Source organism: Eptatretus burgeri, chromosome 1 (genome assembly GCF_056783735.1).
Source record: "Eptatretus burgeri isolate ZD-2024b chromosome 1, Ebu_testis_v1, whole genome shotgun sequence".
NCBI lineage: Eukaryota > Metazoa > Chordata > Myxini > Myxiniformes > Myxinidae > Eptatretus > Eptatretus burgeri.
Genome location: NC_140961.1, coordinates 52,453,541 through 52,472,884, shown reverse-complemented (window position 1 = coordinate 52,472,884; position 19,344 = coordinate 52,453,541). Strand labels below are relative to the sequence as shown.

General features: G+C 43.4%; 1 protein-coding gene across 6 annotated transcripts in view; it reads right to left on the bottom strand.

The window, feature by feature from the left end:
• The window catches only part of TTYH2 (tweety family member 2), a 181,700-nt gene that overhangs the window by 38,696 nt on the left and 123,660 nt on the right, over window positions 1-19,344 (bottom strand). For 3 of the 6 annotated variants that reach the window (XR_015058944.1, XM_085884022.1, XM_085884007.1), the window contains exons 8-10: window positions 9,050-9,105; window positions 2,122-2,214; window positions 305-400 (exon numbers count right to left, since the gene is read on the bottom strand). Coding sequence is in view for 4 of the 6 variants with exons in the window: in XM_085884022.1 (XP_085740148.1) it covers window positions 305-400; window positions 2,122-2,214; window positions 9,050-9,105 (245 nt within the window). In the remaining 2 variants the exon portion in view is untranslated. The remainder of the gene's footprint in view (window positions 1-304; window positions 401-2,121; window positions 2,215-9,049; window positions 9,106-19,344) is intronic. The other 3 variants (XR_015058945.1, XM_085884030.1, XM_085884017.1) reach the window with 1 other exon arrangement.

The following is a 19,344-nucleotide window of genomic DNA, read 5'->3' as shown; positions in this document are numbered from 1 at the left end:
TGACGATCGGTTTAGAATTGTGACCTGTAGGCGATTGACAAACAAACAAACAGACAGACAAACAGAATAACAAAATCGACTGATTAATGTACTTGAAAAATCTTCGATTTTGCAAGTAATAAACAAACAAGCAGACAGACAGGGCAGCATATAAATCAATGGTATGCTCATGTCACATTTTAGGCTGTCACATGTGATAGAGATTTGAACTTTATTTCATCCATTATCTGTCCCTAATATTTCCATCAAATAAAAACACAAGTTTTTATTTTCATGAGAATAATGTATTGAGATGTTGGCATACCTTGTGTAAGCCACGGCAGTTGACCAAAGCTGTTAGTTGGTGCAAAGATACTTCAGTGCTGTTTAGCATCTGCTGAATGTTCAATAACTGAGCCTGCTTAGAGGAACAATCCAGAGAATACAAGTTACTCTTTCCATCCTCAACAGCAACAAAACCAACATCAGTCAAATTTCCTAAAACTTAGACTAAATATTCATTTTTAAAGTTGCTTGACGTGGTCTACAATTGGATATTTATTATTAAGAATGGTTATCGATTTATTTGGCTGCAAATGATAGATGGGGCCTGGAACACTTTCAAAAGGACTTACTTTCCTTCATGCATAATCTCATTCTCTCATCTCCAGATCTCCTGCCAAATGTTCCATTTCTGGTTTGTAGAAGAATGTAGTGAAGCAATTGCCAGCAAGCATCTTGCTTTCTTCACCTGGAAAGCGAATCTCAGCAATGAAAACCTATCGCCTTTACCAAAGTCCCAAATTGATGCATATCCATCCTCAGAAGAGCTAAAGCCAAAATGTCAGGCTCAGTCGAGATCTGATTTCTCTGTCCTTTCCTCCATTCTTAAATTGCTGGTTGAAAATGGTGAATATCTCAGGAACATACTCTTACTCCATCTCTTTACTCGTTAAGGAGTTGGTTTCAAAGGATACACGTCACAGTGAAGCAGAGTATCTTGATAGAGGTTTTTTTTAACGAAAAAAAATGCTTGCTTTCCAAAACTGACCCATGCTTCCCATTACCATCTCTCCTCTCCTTTACAGCCTTGGACCAGGTGAGTTTCCAACCAGCAAAGTAGAATGGTCCTTGAACAACTTTAGCACCTGTTCTGTTATTGGTCCAGATCATATATTCCTTGATACATATGAATTTAGGTTGTGGATGGTCAAGATCATACTTTATCTCTCAAAAGGATGAGGCCATTGTGTGCTTCACTTGAGCCAATCTCCCCGCCTACAGGTAAGTTAAGTGTTACAAGTAATGTGGATGCTGAGTTTCATCAAGTTAATGGAAATAATTTGGTTATTACATATTACACATTACACAAGTCAACTGATAGATTATGTTCAGAGGGTAGGGTTATGGTGAGGGCAAGATGGGCCAAGTGGGTTTCTCTTGTGGAAGACATTTTATATCACCCAAAAAAGGAAAAAATAACCTAATTAATACACCCATTGAGAAACATCAGGACCCATCTTCCAGTTCTTTAAAAGGAAAGCTTGGATGATGCAGGATGCCATTTGATGACAAGTTTGTCGACAACTTCATCTGCATAGGATTCTTTGATTTAAAATCCTCAGTGAAAATGCAATCCTTGTTCTGGTCATTTCAGCAACCCCCATTCAGAGCAGACAGTCAGCCTGGTGTTGGCTTTATGGTTAGGGCGGCTAGCTTGGGATCTTAGGGTCCTGAGTTTGAGCCCTGTTGGCTGCTGAATTCACACAAGGTGGGGTTGACTCAGCCTGTCATCCTTCCGAAGTCAGCAAAATGAGAACCAGTGCACTGGTGTAGGGGTACAGGATGAGCAGCACATCTGTGCTCCAACAAAATGATAGCTACCTGGCAGCTTGGCTGCCATGCGCAAGAAAAAGAAGAAGAAGAAGAAGAAGAAGAAGAAGAAGCAGACAGTCTACAATACAAACATTTCTCTTAATTTCATCTTGTAATGTTTAATTTTATTTTTTCCTTTACCAAGTATTGGATATCACTGGAAATATAGATAGATAGATATGATAGAGATATACGCGTTAGAATCTGAGCTCATTGCTAAATGTGTGAATGTTCTGGATAAGAACGATGCAGTGTATGGATGCACACCTCTGTGTTGGGGATATCCTCTGCTGTGAATACAATGAGTTCAAGGATTATTGACTGCACATCCGAGAGCAACCGCAGCCCACCTGTCAATCTCTGCAATTAGAAAATGGAAAGATATTGAAAAACTGCACACAGTGAGTTGTTCTCAGGCCTTCCTTAAACATTCCTTACACCACTTTGGAAAAACTTCCTTTAAGCAAGCTGGAAAGATTTTGGCAACATTTATCTCCATTGCATAAATATGCTCATTTGCTGGACATTATCGTCCTCAATATTCATCATTTTTATTTCTTCCTCTGAGCCCCATAATGGCCTTTCTTTTTGCTCCATTCTTGCAGTTGTTTCACACATGGTATGAAGATAACTATGCTGTATCTGGAAAGAACATAAGCAGAACATGGTCAGGTCAGGTCAGGTATGGGAGCATGCAGGGGAGCAGAGCATCGATACGTCCACTTTCCGCTGGTACTCCAAGAGCCTCTGTCTGGCCATTCGCCAGACAGACGCCTGACCCATTCCCATCTCCTTGACATGCCAATCAACTTGCTGCAACCACGAGGCACGTGGTCGGCCCATTGGCCTCCTCCATTCACGAGGCTCACTCACTGAGAGAGTCTGGTGAGCAGGATCAGCATCAGGAAAATGGGCCACATGTCCATACAGTGGCAGCTGATGCTCACAGACTATTCAGGTAACAAATCTCATTTGGGTCTCTCTCAGCAACCGCTCATTGGACACAAAGTCCAACCAGTGACAGCCAAGGATTCTCCAAAGAGACCTGGTACCAAAGGAATTAAGTCTCCATCTCAGATCCCTGGTCAGAGTCCAAGTCTCACATCCATAAACCAAGACTGCAAGCACCAAGGACCTGAAGACTCAAACTTTCGTCCTCCAACATAGGTACCGGCAGTGCCACACCCCATGATCCAGTGAATCCATGACTCCCCAGGCCTGACCCAGACATATATTGACCTCTGGCTCACAGCCAGCAGAGACATAAATATCACTGCCAAGGCAAGCACATCTCTCCGTGACCTCAACATCCTCACCACAAACATGTACAGACAGGATAGCAGCATCCAGGATGTCATTGAAAGCCTGGATCTTAGTTTTGACCCAAGAAACCTGTAATCCTAGTGGCTCCGACTCCTCATTCAGCACCTTGAGGGCCCCCAAAAAGATATCTAGAGTATCCGCAAAGATGATTGCATCATCTGCGAAATCAAGGTCAGAGATCATGACATTCCCAAACGATGCACCACAGCTTGATCTCTCTGACATCCTCCCCAGAATTCAGTCCATAAAAGAGCTGGAAATTGTGGGGGCCAGAACACACACCTGACGAACTCCAGTAACAAGTGGAAATAAGTCGGAGATGGTATCACCACATCTCACAACACTCTCAGTACCAGAGTATAGATCAGACATCAGATTGATCAGTTTTGGTGGCACCCCACGAAGACCAAGAATCAACATAGATCAACATTAATCTATGTTGATCAACATCAAGAAGAATCAACTGACCCTAACAGAGATCAACATTGGCTGCAAGTAGCCCCTGCCAAAACTCTCATCTGCATTCGGTGAGGACCTGAAGGGCAAGGATCCAGTCAATCGTTGACCTTTTTGGTGTAAAGCCTGACTGCTCAAGCAGATGGTGGTGAACCCGATGAATAATTACCTGAGCAAAGACCTTGCCCGGCATATCACCGCTCGCGTTATCGTGGCCATTCGATTTTCAAGTGGACAATTATTCCAACTCTGGCCATTCTCACCCCTCCTTTCTTCATCCAATCCCTTTCCTCCCTTCTTGTTTTTTCACCTCTTCTCCAAAAGTACTGAACCTTCTCTATTTTTCAAACTTTTTTTTCTCATTTTACTGTTTTACACCCCAACACTGCCTCCCACTCCCCCCTCCCAACTCTTTATTCAAATTTCTCCTGCAAAAGCATTTACACATTTTTGGAGAAGCCAAATACATTTTTTTTTCAAACTAACACAACAGTTTCTGGAGTAACATTTGGGTCAAGGAAGGAACTTGTAATGGGAATTTGTTTAATCTGTGTTTGTAATGGTTTTGCAAACACAATACAGGCTTGGATTTCAACTGATTTTACAAACAGTCTTCATTACAGCAAACAAGTAAAGGAGCACTACGTTTGCTCACATGGTACAAATGCATGAATAGAGGCAGCAGTGAAACTTCCTCATTATACGTAATGAAATATGCTCTCTTGTTTTATCAGTTTACTTTTGCACAGTGAACATGAGTAGATTTCCCATGAGATAGAAATAAAAATATCAGCCTACAAACAACTCTTTACTACCACCCACCACCGCCACCATTATAATCAGAGGGAAACAAAATGTTCTAGAAGGTATTTAAGAAAAAGGAAGAGCAAGAGAATTATTAAAATATTCCTCAACAGCATAGCATCTTTTCAATGACACCCTATTCTACCAGATGATATCCATTTTGTTCTCATATACTACCTTGTAAAATTAAAAAGTACAACACAAAGGGTACAGAAGCTTTTGACATATTTGAATGTGCACTAAATGTGATAACATTTTGCTGATTTCAATTTGTGATAATCTTCATAATTAGTTGTCAGAATGAGGCTCACCCAGGGCCCAAAGTATCCGTATGGATTAATTAGATTTTTATTTCAGCACAACAGTATTTTCAAATTACATTTTAAATGAGATGTTTAAAAAGGAGGAAAACAAACAAACAAAAAATAAAAACAGCCCACCGACCTGTCTGCAATGTGACAGCAAGAGGCCTTCTGCTTCACTCTCATTAAAATAATGTTAAGAGTTGAAAATTCAACGGGTTCTTGCAGAGACAGATGTGATAATGTGGTGCTAATCCAGATGGGAGAGCAATACTCCAATGAGCTATTAATGAAGGTGTTGTAGGCCCAGTCTGCAGCTGGATTTGGAGACCAGCTTTGCAATATGGTTGGCCCAGCAGAGGATGTGGCTGATGGTGAGGCCTGGAGGCTCGGATGAGGATTGTACAGAAATAACGCCCTTGCCTTCAAGCTGTCTAGTCCAGATTTGTTTCCCAACACAACTATAAATTGTTGGATTGGTGCTTCGGAGGCAGGACGTTGTATCACAGTGTGCCACGCCTCAGCTGGGACATGATGATGGTTGTCCCATTTGCAAGCATAATAGTTGGTGGATGTTAGACGTCCCAGTGTCTTTCTGCAAGAGTGGGTGAGTTATCGCCAGCAGTAACGTTCGGAAAGACTTGAAGCAAAAACTTCCCCCCAATTAACAGCATGAGGTGCTAATAATTGAGCCATTAAAGGAAATAGTGATGACCAAAAATTGGGAGGGGGGAGGGGTAATTTCACAATCGTGGCCTATCTAATTCCAGCTTAGATGTATCTACTATTTCTGTTGCAATTACCTTTCTAAGGTGATCAATTATGCATTAACTACTCTGTGTGCAAGATCCCTGCTTACTACCATCATAACTCTCTTCTTATTTATTTTCTAACCGGGACCCCTGGTCCCATCACTGTCCATTCTGCTGAAATACTGGTTATGTCTTTCCCCTGATATGATGACCAAAACTGTACACAATATATGAGGTGAGGCCTCCCTCATTAAACTCCTGCACACTGTTAACACCACCTGTTTTGATTTATAATTTATCCCTCGTTGAATACAATTCACAAAATCCTATTAGCTTTGCCGAAAGCTGCCTGGTGCTGTGCTAGCAAGCCTGATGTTGGCTTAGTGGTTAGGGTGGCTGGCTTAGGATCCTAGGGTCCTGAGTTCAAGCCCCGTTGGCTGCTCAATTAACACCAGGTGGGGTTGAATCAACCTGTTATCCTTCCGAGGTTGATGAAATGAGTACCATTGTACTGGTAGAGAGGCACAGCATCAGTGGCACAGCTGTGCTTCCAAGAAATGATCGATACACCGGCAGCCAAGCTGCCATATGCAAGAACAGAACTGTGCTATCTGCTTACCCCCAGTAGTTTCTACCAACCGCAGATCCTTCTCCTGTGTCACATGCTCTATGACTACCATTGGCATAATGTACATCCTATTTTCCTTATTTTAACTCATCTCCAACACCTTAAATTTCCTATTGGTGTACTGCATCTTCCAATGTTTTGTCTAATCAATGAAACTATCCAGATTTTCCTGAAACTGACCATCTGCCTCTCTGCTATCGACCTCACCTCTTGTTTTCATCTGCAAATTTGGAAAGCCAATTCTTACAGCACTGTCCAAGTTAATGAGGTAAATTAATGTTCCCGGTACTGATCCCTAAGATACCACACAGCCACAACTTACAACTTCCCAGACAGACATCCACCCACTCACAGCCACTCTTTGTTTCCCATCACCAAGACAGTTAGGAATTTAGTAAGCTACTCAACCAACCACACATCATCCTGTCGTGACCTAACACAATGTCATTTAACCTTCTTTCAAATTTATACGTTCAAAGTTTCTTCCGTTTCCTTTTTGTTCAGTTTTGACATCTTTTTTTCTGTTAAATACGTTTATCCATCTTTTGCTTTTTTCTGTTTGTGACACATCGTGAACATTTTAATTGAACAATGTTGATCCCATGATTAAACAAAAAAGACCACCTAGGATTTTGTTTAATTGGATGCATGAATGGATGCTATGAAGAAAAACATTTTTCCTGATTACTTTGGTGGATTTTTTTTTTTTTACCAATCTTTTTCCGAATTACATATAGCCTATGACTTGCGAACAGGTCATGCTTGCGCACTGCAAGCAACTACTCAGGTGCATCCTACATACATATATAATAAACATAAGCTTTATATATTTGATGAAGTGTATTGTGCTTGCATTGTGCAAGCAGCTAAAAAACTCAAGTAAATCAGGAATTAGTGATTAGTGTGAGCTCATTATTTAAAAGTTGACAGCTATAATAATTTTTAAAGTAAATGAGGCACGATTTATAAAATAAGAGGCACAAAAGGCATGGGTTAGCATAACCGAACAACCAGTTTGAGTGTAAGCTATACATTGTCTTAGGTCATGTGGCCCACAGTGAGCAGACCGAGGCTGTACAGGCTGACTTTTATTTTCAGATATTTTTGTGTACGGAAATTTTCCGACTGTTTTGTGATTTTTCCGAGGATTTTGGCTTCATTTTACATCAGAATGCAAAATTTCAGCTTTCTAGCCCACCGAGAATGTTTTTTTTTTCATCCACTTATCAGTGACATGAACTTTCAACTGACAATGGCTAAGGTGCATCGCCACTGCTACCGAGACCAAGAATATACTAAACATTTATATCAGTGAGTGAGTCAATGAGTGACTCAATGCCAGGTTCCACATCCCACCCCTTCCCTCATCCTATCCCTTCCCCTCCCTCCTTCCACACCTTCCTTCCTCTCCTCCCACCTTACACCTTCCTCTCCCTCCAGACTCCCACCCCTTCCCCTGTTTCCTCCCACCTCTTCTCCTTCCTCCAGACTCTCACTGCACCCTTTTCCCTCCTTCCTCTGCCCTCCTTCTTGATAGCACCTTTCCCTCTGTTCATTTGCACACCCCTGGTATGCTTGGTGTTGGCTTAATGGTTAGGGTGGTGGGCCTTGGATCCCAGGGTCCTGAGGTCAAATCCCGCTCAGCTGTTGAATTAATACCAGGTGGGGTTAACTCGGCCTGTCATCCTTCCGAGGTTGGCAAAATGAGTGCCAGCATGCTGGTATACTGTGTCGGAGTGGCGACCTGTCCAGGATTGTGCCCAATGGCCAAGGAGACTGCTTAAGCAGCACCAATGCTCTGTACAGAGTATGGTCCCAATCTCCTCCTTCCCCCTTCCTCCAGACTCCCACCCCATGCCTTCCCCTCCCTCATCCAACCCCACCCCTTCCCATCCCTCATCCCATCTTACCCCTCCACTCCAAACTCCCACCCCACTCCCTCCCTCCAAACTCCCACCCCACCCCTTCTCTCTCCAAATTCCCACCCTACCTCTTTCCCACCCTCCTCCTCCCTCCTTCTACCCTAAACTCTACTTTTGATTTTTCATGATGAGATGCGTTAATTATCTTCAAAAGGTGTGCTTAAATTTACCCAAATACCCAGTTTTCATTTACACACTCCCTTAGTATGCATGCAACATTTTGGACTGCTAGGTTACTTGGTTTTGGAGTTAGGGAGGAGACACACAGTGACACACAATTACAGACACATTAAAGAAAAAGTAGGCTTGTGGGGCATTATATATATATTTTTTTGCAGTGTCTAAGGCTCGTGAAGGATCTGCAACACAAATCACATGCACACATGCAGACAAATACATGAGACAACACCAGACCTCACTTCAGACAAACACAGCTGCTGAACTTGGGGAAAGTGAAATAACTTCTTGGGGAACTCTTGAGTACAGGCGACACCATCTTTATGACCTCTCCATAGATGGCAACCGATGGAGTTTGTCCATGCTCTGTCCTTTAAATGCTGAGTATCAAGCAAGGAAGCAGCATGTACCATTTTAAAAATATTTCTTATCACTTGGCCGGGGTCAGTATGGAACCGCCGCCCATTTCCCAGACTCAGAGCGGATGGTCTAACCATAACGCCACTGAGTCTCGTATTGCAAGTATCAATTGCGAGGATCTTGCTTGCATAACTTTTTGAACTCTGTTCTTTTGTATTTGGAGATTTTTAATATTTTTTTAAAACTCGTAATAGGACATTTCATTGTAGTTTGTCTCGAAATAAAAAGCTTACACACTTTCCAAGTTAAGAATTATTAATAAGCTATACCTGCAGCCTATTCCCTCCTTTACTATGCTGCCTTATCTCCATTGACTAAACTGCATCGAGATTGAAACATTCATCAGAAAGGCTGCACAAAGCCCTCTCATAATATGTAGGTATGAAAATCCATCATAATTATCATACAAACCTTCTGGAAAGGACTTCTGCTGACTATGCTGCAGTGAATGTAGTAATTCAAGACATCTGGGAAACATCAGAAGGTGGATTAATGGTTTTACACAACAAGACTAACAAACACATAAAACAAACTGATAAAGCAATTATTCAGGATATATAGCTCTACTCTCTCTCGGGACTAGGGTGAATGTTTTCAACGAAGACAAACCTCACAAAGGTTTCTCAAGTTTTCCAGGCACTTGCATGGAGGAGTTCTTGCTCACTTCTATGCCTCAACTCTTCCACTTCAAGGAAGCAGGGTTAAAAGTTTTCATGATTGCTCCAAGTCATAACTGATAGGTATGTAGTTAATAATTGCCGATTAAAAATCAAAGTAATTGCTGTGCTCAAAGTCATAACCCCTTCAAGGCTCAGAAAAAATAGTTTTGTTAAAGTGCATGATAGTTATATTTATAAGAGAGTCAAATGCATTATAATTCCATTTGACATTACAGAAAAAAAACATTGGCCTCATTTGTGTGCAAGCAAGATGACAGATTACATCCAGGTTACTGGGGGGGAAAAACAATACACATTAAAGCCAGTCAAGCTGTTATGTGACACATACTTTTAAATCATGCACACATTGATTTCCTTAATCCAGAGATCTTTCCCAAGACCTTGGTTTAACCCTGGTGCATGTCGGGAGAGGGGATGAGAGTGGGCAGGACAGTAAGAGGGTAGGGAGGTGGCAGTGGGAACAAACCGGATGGGTTGAAGATTACGTTAAATGTTCAAAAGCTGTTGGTTTGTATTGGCATGTCAGTGTTCCCATGATACAAGGAACCCAGGTTCAAATCCCCAAAACCCAATATGTTTGTTCATTGTCTTCTAATGTCCTTGTAATTAATGGAAAGTACATTGAGCTCCAAATGGATGGTTGTGCCGTGGAGTGACATTGACGATAAGCTCTCAAGGTGTGAAAAATACTCCAATGCCTAAGCATATTAAGCAGCCTTTGACATTCCAGCTTCACACCGGCCTTCTAATGGTGGGGTTATTTTCACCAATGGTTGTAGAGGTGAAAAGTAATTCACTGGTGCCTTAAAAACAGTTGTTTTGGGCAAAGGGGGGCTCATTAGCCATGGTAGGTAGCTAATCTAGGAAAAGGAAACCGAATCCAAATCAGCCGCTGCCTTCAGGTTCTGATTCCAAAGGCTAAGGGTTTAATGGCTGGGTAAAGGCAACAATCTTTCTTAAAGGAGGTGGTCTTTGTATTCAATAACCTATAGGCCACCCTTGGGGCAAGGTGTACTACCCCATTTTAGCCTCCTGATCAGGGTTATGCAAATCCATGGGAGCAGGTGGTGGACAGCCATGCCGGCTGCTGGCATATATTGCCCGTAATGGTTGCATGGCTTTGATGCTTGGAAAAGGATTCTCTGATGGAGAAAATGGCTAGGATCACCCATCTAACTAGTATAGACACATCCAGGAAGAAGGCAATGACAAACCACTTCCGCACATGCGCAAGAAACCAATCACAAATCAAACAGATAAAGATTTAGTGTCGGAGGATGAGCCCCTCAGGTTTGAAAGCACCCAAATTGCTGCTGGGGAAGATCAGAGTATTTTCATGAGTAGTACTGGCCGTTATGATAGGACTGGATCAAACAGGCAAGGAAATCTAGTTCCTGAGGTCACCAGACTGGAAAGTCGAACTCTGAGCTTCTCCAGGTCAGGTCAGGAAGTGGAGCAGCACGTCACTGCATCCACTTTCTGCCAGTACTCCAGGGGCCTCCGTCTGGCCATCCCCCAGGCAGATACCAGGCCCATCCCCATCTCCTTGAGATGCCGGTCAACCTGCTGCAACCATGAGGCATGTGGTCGGCCCATTGGCCTCCTCCACTCACGAGACTCCCTTGCTGAGAGAATCTGGTGAGCAGAATCAGCGTCAGGAAAATGAGCCACATGTCCATACAGCCGCAGCAGATACTCATGGATGATGCAGGTAACAAATCTCATTTGAGTTTCTCTCAGCAACTGTTTGTTGGAAAGAAAGTCTGACTAGCGATAGCCAAGGATTCCCCGAAGAGATTTGGTACCAAAGGAATTAAGTCTGTCTCAGAACCCTGGTCAGAGACCAAGTCTCACATCCATAGAGCAAGACTGGAAGCACCAAGGACCTGAATACTCGGACTTTCATCCTCCTGCAAAAGGTTCTGACAGCACGTCACCCCATGATCCAGTGAATCCATGACTCCCCAAGCCCGACCCAGATGTTTATTGACCTCTGGCTTGCCCGCCACTGAGAGCAGCGTCACCCCTCAGGAGTTAATGCAGTCCAGGCGATACCCCTTCCCTTTCCAGAGAGGAACAACAAGGCCCCTCTTCCAGTCAGTTGGGAGGATGCCTGTGTTCCAGGCAGAGCACAGAACTGCATTCAACAACATGAGTACAGCATTTCCACCAGCCTTGAGAAGTTCAGCGTGGATGCCACAGATCCCAGGAGCTTTACCCCATTTCAACCGGTTCACAGGAGCCTGTGTTTCCACAAATTAAGGTGGATCACAGTTGATTGGAGGGTCAGCAATAGGGATAGTAACACCAAATATCCAACTCAACAGCTGGTGAATCAGTCTGATACAGCCGCTCAAAGTAACCGGCCCAGCGGGCCTTCACTTCAGACTCCTCTGTCAAGAGCCCACCACCCACCGCTCTAACCACAGCACACCGAGGGATGAGCTTGGAGGAATGCAATGCGCAAATTCTCCTGTCAGCAGGATGAGAATCACTTGACTACAGGTGATGCACTACCCCCTCACAGATTCCTCGCACATCGGCCTCCTTGTCCATCCTCAGCGCACATACAGTTTTACACCTCAACTCCCTGAACACCTATGCTCTGGCCTGGCCCTGTGACTCTGGTCAATGGTATCCAGAGTCTCTTGAGACACAAAATTATTCTTCGTCCGATGGTGAGTCCCACGGCATCCAATGTTAACATTAAGGATGGTGGTCTTCAAGGCACTCCACAACTCTTAAGGATTCCCCAAAGCACCCAATCGCCCCAAATCTCCACTCAGCCTGTTTGCAAACTCTTCAGCTACCCTCTCATCCTTGAGCTTGCCAACATCCAGCCTAAGCTGGGATGGTACCATTCTCCCGGATTTAAGCTGCAACTTCAGAGTTGCAACCATAAGCCTGTGTTCGGTGTTGAGGAACTGAGCACTCCGGGAGACCCTGCAGTTCTGGATAATCCTCCAGCAACCATCAACAGCACATGGCCAATCTTTGCCACTCCCCCAGCATTGGAATACCAAGTCTAGCGATGAGCCTGTGGGTGCTGAAACCATGAACCAACCTCCCTAAGTCCATGACTTCTTGCAAAGTCAAGGAACTTAATGCTATTCTGGTTCACAGTTTCAGACCCATGGGGGACCAACACCTGTCTCATAACCATCCCTATCAGTTCCAGTCGATGAATTGAAATCCCCCAAGACTAGAAGAGTATCTCGCCTGGGGCACTGATCAACCACAGACTCGAGCGTGGCATAGAATGCATCCTTCACTGTGAGATCACTCGCCTCCGTCTGAGCTTATACAGAGACAAGGTAAACGACATCCAAGGAGTGACGAATCCTTCATTTCATAATATGCTTGTTGACCGGTGTTACCTCAATTATCATTAGAGTCAGCTTATTGGACACAGCTACAGCAAACCTTGGGCATGGTAACCATCAGAGCGACCAGACCAATAGTAGGTGTCACCTCCCACCATGATCTTGCCACTATCCAGTCTCGAACCTCAGAGAGTGCTGCAATACCAGTTTTCAAATGCTTAAGCTCAGACGATTACAGACAGGTGATCATCCTCTCTTTGGGATAGGACATTCCAGGCATCCACCCAAAGGGACCACCTAATGTTAACCCAAGGAGACCGCTGTCTGGTGGACGACACCTCAGCACCACCCTGACACACAATATCGCAATCTGACCTTGGAATGTTACCCCTTAGTTTTCCTAGAATCAAAGTGTGGAGATCCCGAAGGCTTTGCCCCAATCCCATAATCCAGTGGGCGCTCACTTGGTGGAATAACGATACTGAGGAGGAAGTCAACTTGGGATGGAATCAGCAAAATGTACCAACAAACCAATGTTAAATAAATACCTATTTTGGTGGAAAACTCCTCACCCCCACCCCCATCAATCTTCTTAGACCGAGGTTTTAAAAAATAGCTTGAACAAACTTTAGTAGATCATGGGTGATGAAGGTTGTAATCAAGTTTCATCAAAATTGTGTGTGTCGTTTCAGAGAGTAAAGGAAATACTTTTTTGGGGGGGGGGTGGGGGGAAGGGGATCCCCCTCACCCTGGTAGAAATGTTCAGTCCCTGTGTTGAAATTGCATTCAGAGAAACCAATCCATATAAAGGGAGGGGCACTTTGAACTTCCCTTGATTACTGCAGGAGTGTCTGTTTCTAACAACACCGCCATTGCATACTTGTACCTCGTAAGAACAGAACTCAAGCTAATAGATAATAATGAGCAAAAACTAGCAAAAAAGCAGAAACTATGGCACTTTCATGGAATTTATTTGGAAAGCCATAAATTAGACTACAGTATTGTCCAATGTATATATCAAGTTTCAGGTCGTTTCAATGTATAGCCTTTCCCGATATGGACACCACATAACATTTGGGCAGACGGAAGGAGAGACTGACAGACACCAACATTTATTTAGAGGGTTTTCATTAAAAACTCAAGAACACAGAAATGGACGTTTCTAAAATTTGGAACGTATCACCTCGATGTACAAAGGATTTACTTCTGAAAATTGCAGCCGATTTCGTTCAGGAGAAGCCAAGAAACTAATTTTCAGTTCCTGTGTTGAAGTTGCATGCAGAGAAACCATTCCATATGAAGTGGGGGTGCTTTGCACCTCCCTTGATGGATGATAGTGAAGCTCTATACTCTATAGTGTGTTGATCAGCAACTGATGTGGATTATGCTGAGAGAAAAGGGGATTATAATGAAGCCTGCACACCAAACAAGAGGCTACAGTGAGAACAAAGTATGGAGAGAGAGCGAATGTTTTGGAATTGGAAAAGTAGTTAGACAGGGATGCATTATCTCCCCTTACTTGTTCAATCTATACAGTGAGTACATCATGAAGAAATCAAACTCGGATGACATCGAGGCTGGAGTCAGGATTGGAGGAAGATGTATCAACAATCTAAGGTGTACTGATGATAGCACTCTGTTTGCAGAAAGTACAGAGGACTTAATGAAACTGCTGCAGACCTTGAAGAGGAAAAGTGAAAAAGCTAGACTTTATATAAACGAAAAAAAAGTTAAAATCTTGTCAATTGAGAAGACTTGACATGTTAAATTGGGAGAACATCACGTGGAAATAATGGAAAGTTTCACCTTCCTGGGTTTTAAGATTGAAGTAAGTGGAGAATGTGGAGGAGAAATTAATAGACGGTTAGCATTGGGGAGAACAGCAATGTCAGGATTGACAAAGATGTGACAATACAAACCAAGAGGAGGGTGGTGAGTGATCTGATATTTCCAGTTGCAATGTAAGGATGTGATTCATGAACAGTGAAAAAGAAAGGAAGGAAGAAGATTGACAGTTTTGCAATGTGGTGTTGGAGACGAATATTAAAATTCCACCGACTGACTGGAAGAAGATCAAAAACTAAGTGCTGGAATAAATTACACCACCATGAACATTATAAGCATTGATGATCAACCAGAAACTGCCATATTTGGAAATATCATTGATGCAGAAAACGATAAGCTGGAGAAATCAACCATGCTGGGTTTGGAGGAAGACGTAGACCTTGTATATGCTGGATGGATGGGAGAAAGGCTGCAACCAAGCTGTCTTTGCCATAGCTTCAGATAAACAGTGCAGGATAGGGATGTTTGGAGAAATCTGATCATGAATGTCATCAGAAGTCTTCCATGATTTGAGGGAACAAGATTACTCGATAACCACACTGATGTCTTCCAATATCTTTGCATTGCATGTGACAAATGTACAAGCTAATCTGTGAGCCTTTATTTTACACCATGTTAAATAAGGTTCTTATTGCCACCAGTCTGGAACATCAAATGACAAAAGACAAAATCAGCAAAAGGAACAGGGGAAGGATTATGGGTTGATTGTGAGATATGTGGAAAAGATAGAGAGAGGAGTGTTCGTCAGGTAAAATTAAAAAGAAAATAAATAAATAAATATATATATATATATATATATATATATATATATATATATATATATATATATATATATATATATAAAAACACACACAAAAATTTATTTTTCTATATATATACATATAAATAAATATAAGCCTGGTGTTGGCGCAGTGGTTAGGGCAGCGGCTTGGGATCCAAGAGGTCCTGGGTTCAAGCCCCGTTGAGCCACTGAATTAATACACCAGGGGGTTGACTCAGCCTGTCATCCTTCCGAGGTCGGTGAAATGAGTACCAGTAGTACTGGGCCGGTGTATACCCCGGTTAAAAAATAGGTGTACCATATCCCTGTGTCGTAAGAGGCGACCAGGGTTGCGTCAGGAAGGGCATCCGGCGTAAAACATGTGCCAAATCACTATGCGGATCATACGGATGATCCGCTGTGGCGACCCCTAACGGGAGCAGCCGAAAGAAGAAGAAGAAGAAGACATATAAATAAATATATGCATATATATATATATATATATATATATATATATATATATATATATATATATATATATATATATATATATAAAAGCCTGGTGTTGGCTTAGTGGTTAGGGTGGCGGCTTGGGATCCCAGTGTCCTGAGTTCAAGCCCCGTTGGCTGCTGAATTAACACCAGGGGGTTGACTCAGCCTGTCATCCTTCCGAGGTCGGCGAAATGAGTGCCAGTGTACTGGTCCCGGTGTATGCCCCGGTTAGAATAGGTGTACCATATCCCTGTGTGTCGTAAGAGGCGACCAGGGTTGGCGTCAGGAAGGGCATCCGGCCATAAAACATTGCCTCAAGAAAAAGCCAAACCCCTGCATAGCAGGGAAAAATGGCTGTAAAAACGGTCAAAAAAAAAAAATATATATATATATATATATATATATATATATATATATATATATATATATATTGTTGTGGTTACCAGATTCGCAAACCACCATTCAGGTCCCTTAGGTGAGGTATCTCGGTAAGTGCATGTGTAGTTAGGCCCAAACCCGTTGTCTAGTGGGAATACATGTCATTTATGCGAGCTGCGACTCTTCAGGATAGCCGTTTTTCTTTTACTATCTTTATTTTGGACCAACCGCCATGATCACAACCACAACATCAACCACCAACCACAACGCCGCTTCACCACAACCGCCACGACCTTCCCGTCACACCTCGCAACCGTAGCATCGCCACCGTTCTTGCCCCGCTGTGGGTACCGGTGTTGGACTCATGCAGAACGCGCGTCGAACAGCGTGTACAAAATCACGGATTTTGTGCTTCAAAAACGGATCAAAAACGACACACGCCCACTTTTTGCCGTCCAATCGGTGAGCGAGGGCGGGTGGCCCCGCCCCCAGGGCGATCGATATATGCAAATTTGTGGATCAAAAAGTCTTCACGCCCACTTTTTCTCGGGCCAATGGGGAGCGAGGTGAAAGGTCAAAGGGAGGGGGTCAAAGGCGAAGTTACGGGGGGATAAAAGGACGGTGTTCGTCAGTCAGAAGAAGGAGAACGAGGAGTCAGAAGAAGGAGAACGAGAACGAGAACGAGAACGAGAAGGAGAACGAGAAGGAGTCGGAACGGAGGGGACGAGTGTGGAAGTCTGGAGCCCGAAGCCTGCAGTGGCTGGAGAAGCTGAAGAGAGTCGGACGAGGGGGTGCTCGCGTCGGTGCCAGGAGCTGCACGCCCGAGGGAGGCCGGCAGCGCGACCTGGCCGAGGTGGAGACGCACACCAGGGATAATAAAGATCCTCTATACCCCGAGCATCAGCAACCCCCTCCTGTTTCCCCCCGCGCTGAGATAGTGCGACCAAGGGGGCCCCGTTCCCACCCCCTACCAGACACCGTCCACGAGGCCCGCGGGTTGCGGGGCCATCGCCGCTCCGCGTCTCATCACCAGACGGGTAGGCCCGACCCGGTCTCGGCCTCAGGCCTGCCTCATTCTTGAGGGTATTTCTTTTCCTTGGTTTTGGGTATGTGTTGTCGGCGCCGTCTGTGAAGTAGAATTGTATAAGTGTTGCCGTGTGCTCGGTAGTCGGTATTAGCTCTGCATTGCCTTCGCTTTTATATTTGCTTTTTGTGTAAATGGAATTGTGTTTTCTTTTTTTTGTGTGCATTTGGTGGAATTGTATTTGTGTGCTTCCCGTGTGCCGCGAATAAATGTGCTTTATTGTTGAACTGTTCTCTCGCTTCGCTTCGTCTTTTCCCCCATTGAACCCTCATCTTGCTTCACGTAAAGGGTTGGTAGTGGGCTGAGTACGCCCGATAATTAATCGAACCGTCGAGGTCGACGATAACACCGCTCGGTTATTCTGATAGTACGGAACGGGTCGCTTAAGTGGCCCGTGTCCGAAGTCGACCTGCGGCGAGGTGCGATCGCCCGGTCTACCCTCCGCGTGGGTACTTAGGTAGGTCGAATTTGGCGAGCAACCCTATCCCACGCGGGGGCTGATTGGCTCGATCGCGGTGAGACCGAAAGGTCCACCCGTGACTGGTTCCCGGCGTTAGTCCGAGAGGGTCACGACTGGATTGTCCGTCCGGTGGGCGACGTGCCGCGATTCGAGTTACGTGGCCGTCGCACGCCGGCGGGCGCGAAGACCGCAACAATATATATACATACAAACACACACATATATATATATATATATATATATATATATATATATATATATATATATATATATATGCATATATATATATATGCATATATATATATATATATATATAAGCATATATATATATATATATATATATATATATATATATATATATATATATATATATATAAGCATATATATATATATATATGTATATATATGCATATAGATATATATGTATATATATATATATATATATATATATATATATATATATATATATATATATATATATATATATATATATATATATATATATATATATATATATATATATATAGTACGATCTCTGGAATCCTTTAGCACACTTCTCTCTGCTTTGTTGGAAACTCCATCTTGCATCCCTGTAGTGGCAACAGGAGTTTAATCGGAAAAGGTTATGAATTACTGAGAGGAGCATGTGTTGTTGGAAGATGATTGCAGTGATAGATGGATGCATCCTAATTGCATCGATACATCCTAACCCAAAACCCCTCAATTTTGTGCAGTTTTAAGTGTATTTTGAGGAATCTTGAAACATCTGTTCCTTCCAGGAGTGGCTTGGGAGGGCGGGGGAAGGAGGAGGGTTTGGAAGGGTTGAGGTGAAACAAATTCATTTTGTGCTGGTGCTTAGTAATACCCCTTCCTTCTGGCAGGGGTCAATAAACAACATGCACTGTGGCATGTGCACAGACAAAAAAATGCAAGTCATCAAACCACCCTCACAGGAGGCAGGGAATGGGTAATTTTGTGCCCATGACCTGACCTTGGATACCTCCAGGGCAGATATAAAATTTTGTGGAGATCAGCTGTTTTTTTCTGTTTTCTGTTTTCCAGCTTACAAGCGGAATAGACAAACAGACGCAATGTATTTTATATGAAATCAAGAATGAAAGGTTGTGATTACAACGAGAGTTGTGATTGTTTGGGGTAAACTTTCCATTCACAAACTCTTCTATGTCTCTTCTGTCCCTCTTGGCTCCTCTGACTGGGTGCTTCTGAAAGACCATACATCTCTGACTATTGTGTGAGAGAAACCTCAATGGCACGGAATAGGGCTGTTCACACAAGCCAACTAACAAGGCCTGCAATCTCCCCTGTCACAAAATTATTGGGTTGGCATCTTCAGAGAATACCATCAAAGGCAGAACTTTCCAAGCAGTCTCTTTCCTCAAAGTTATCATGTCACCTTGTCAAATCCATTTCTGGTGTACGATTCCCCTATATTCCTCACTCACCTAAAATGGCATCTCTGCACACTCTGCTCAAACTCGGTATTTGCCTCTATAACCTCGTATTCAAAACACATCACTCTCTATCCCATCTTCTCATCCCCACTGTCTACAGGACTTTGTATTCACTTGAGAAAATAAAGAAAGCCCTGCCCAGCCTCGACCCTGCTTCGGCGATGAGCCAGATTGTATCAGCATTTACATTCTCAAATCATGGTATGCTGCTC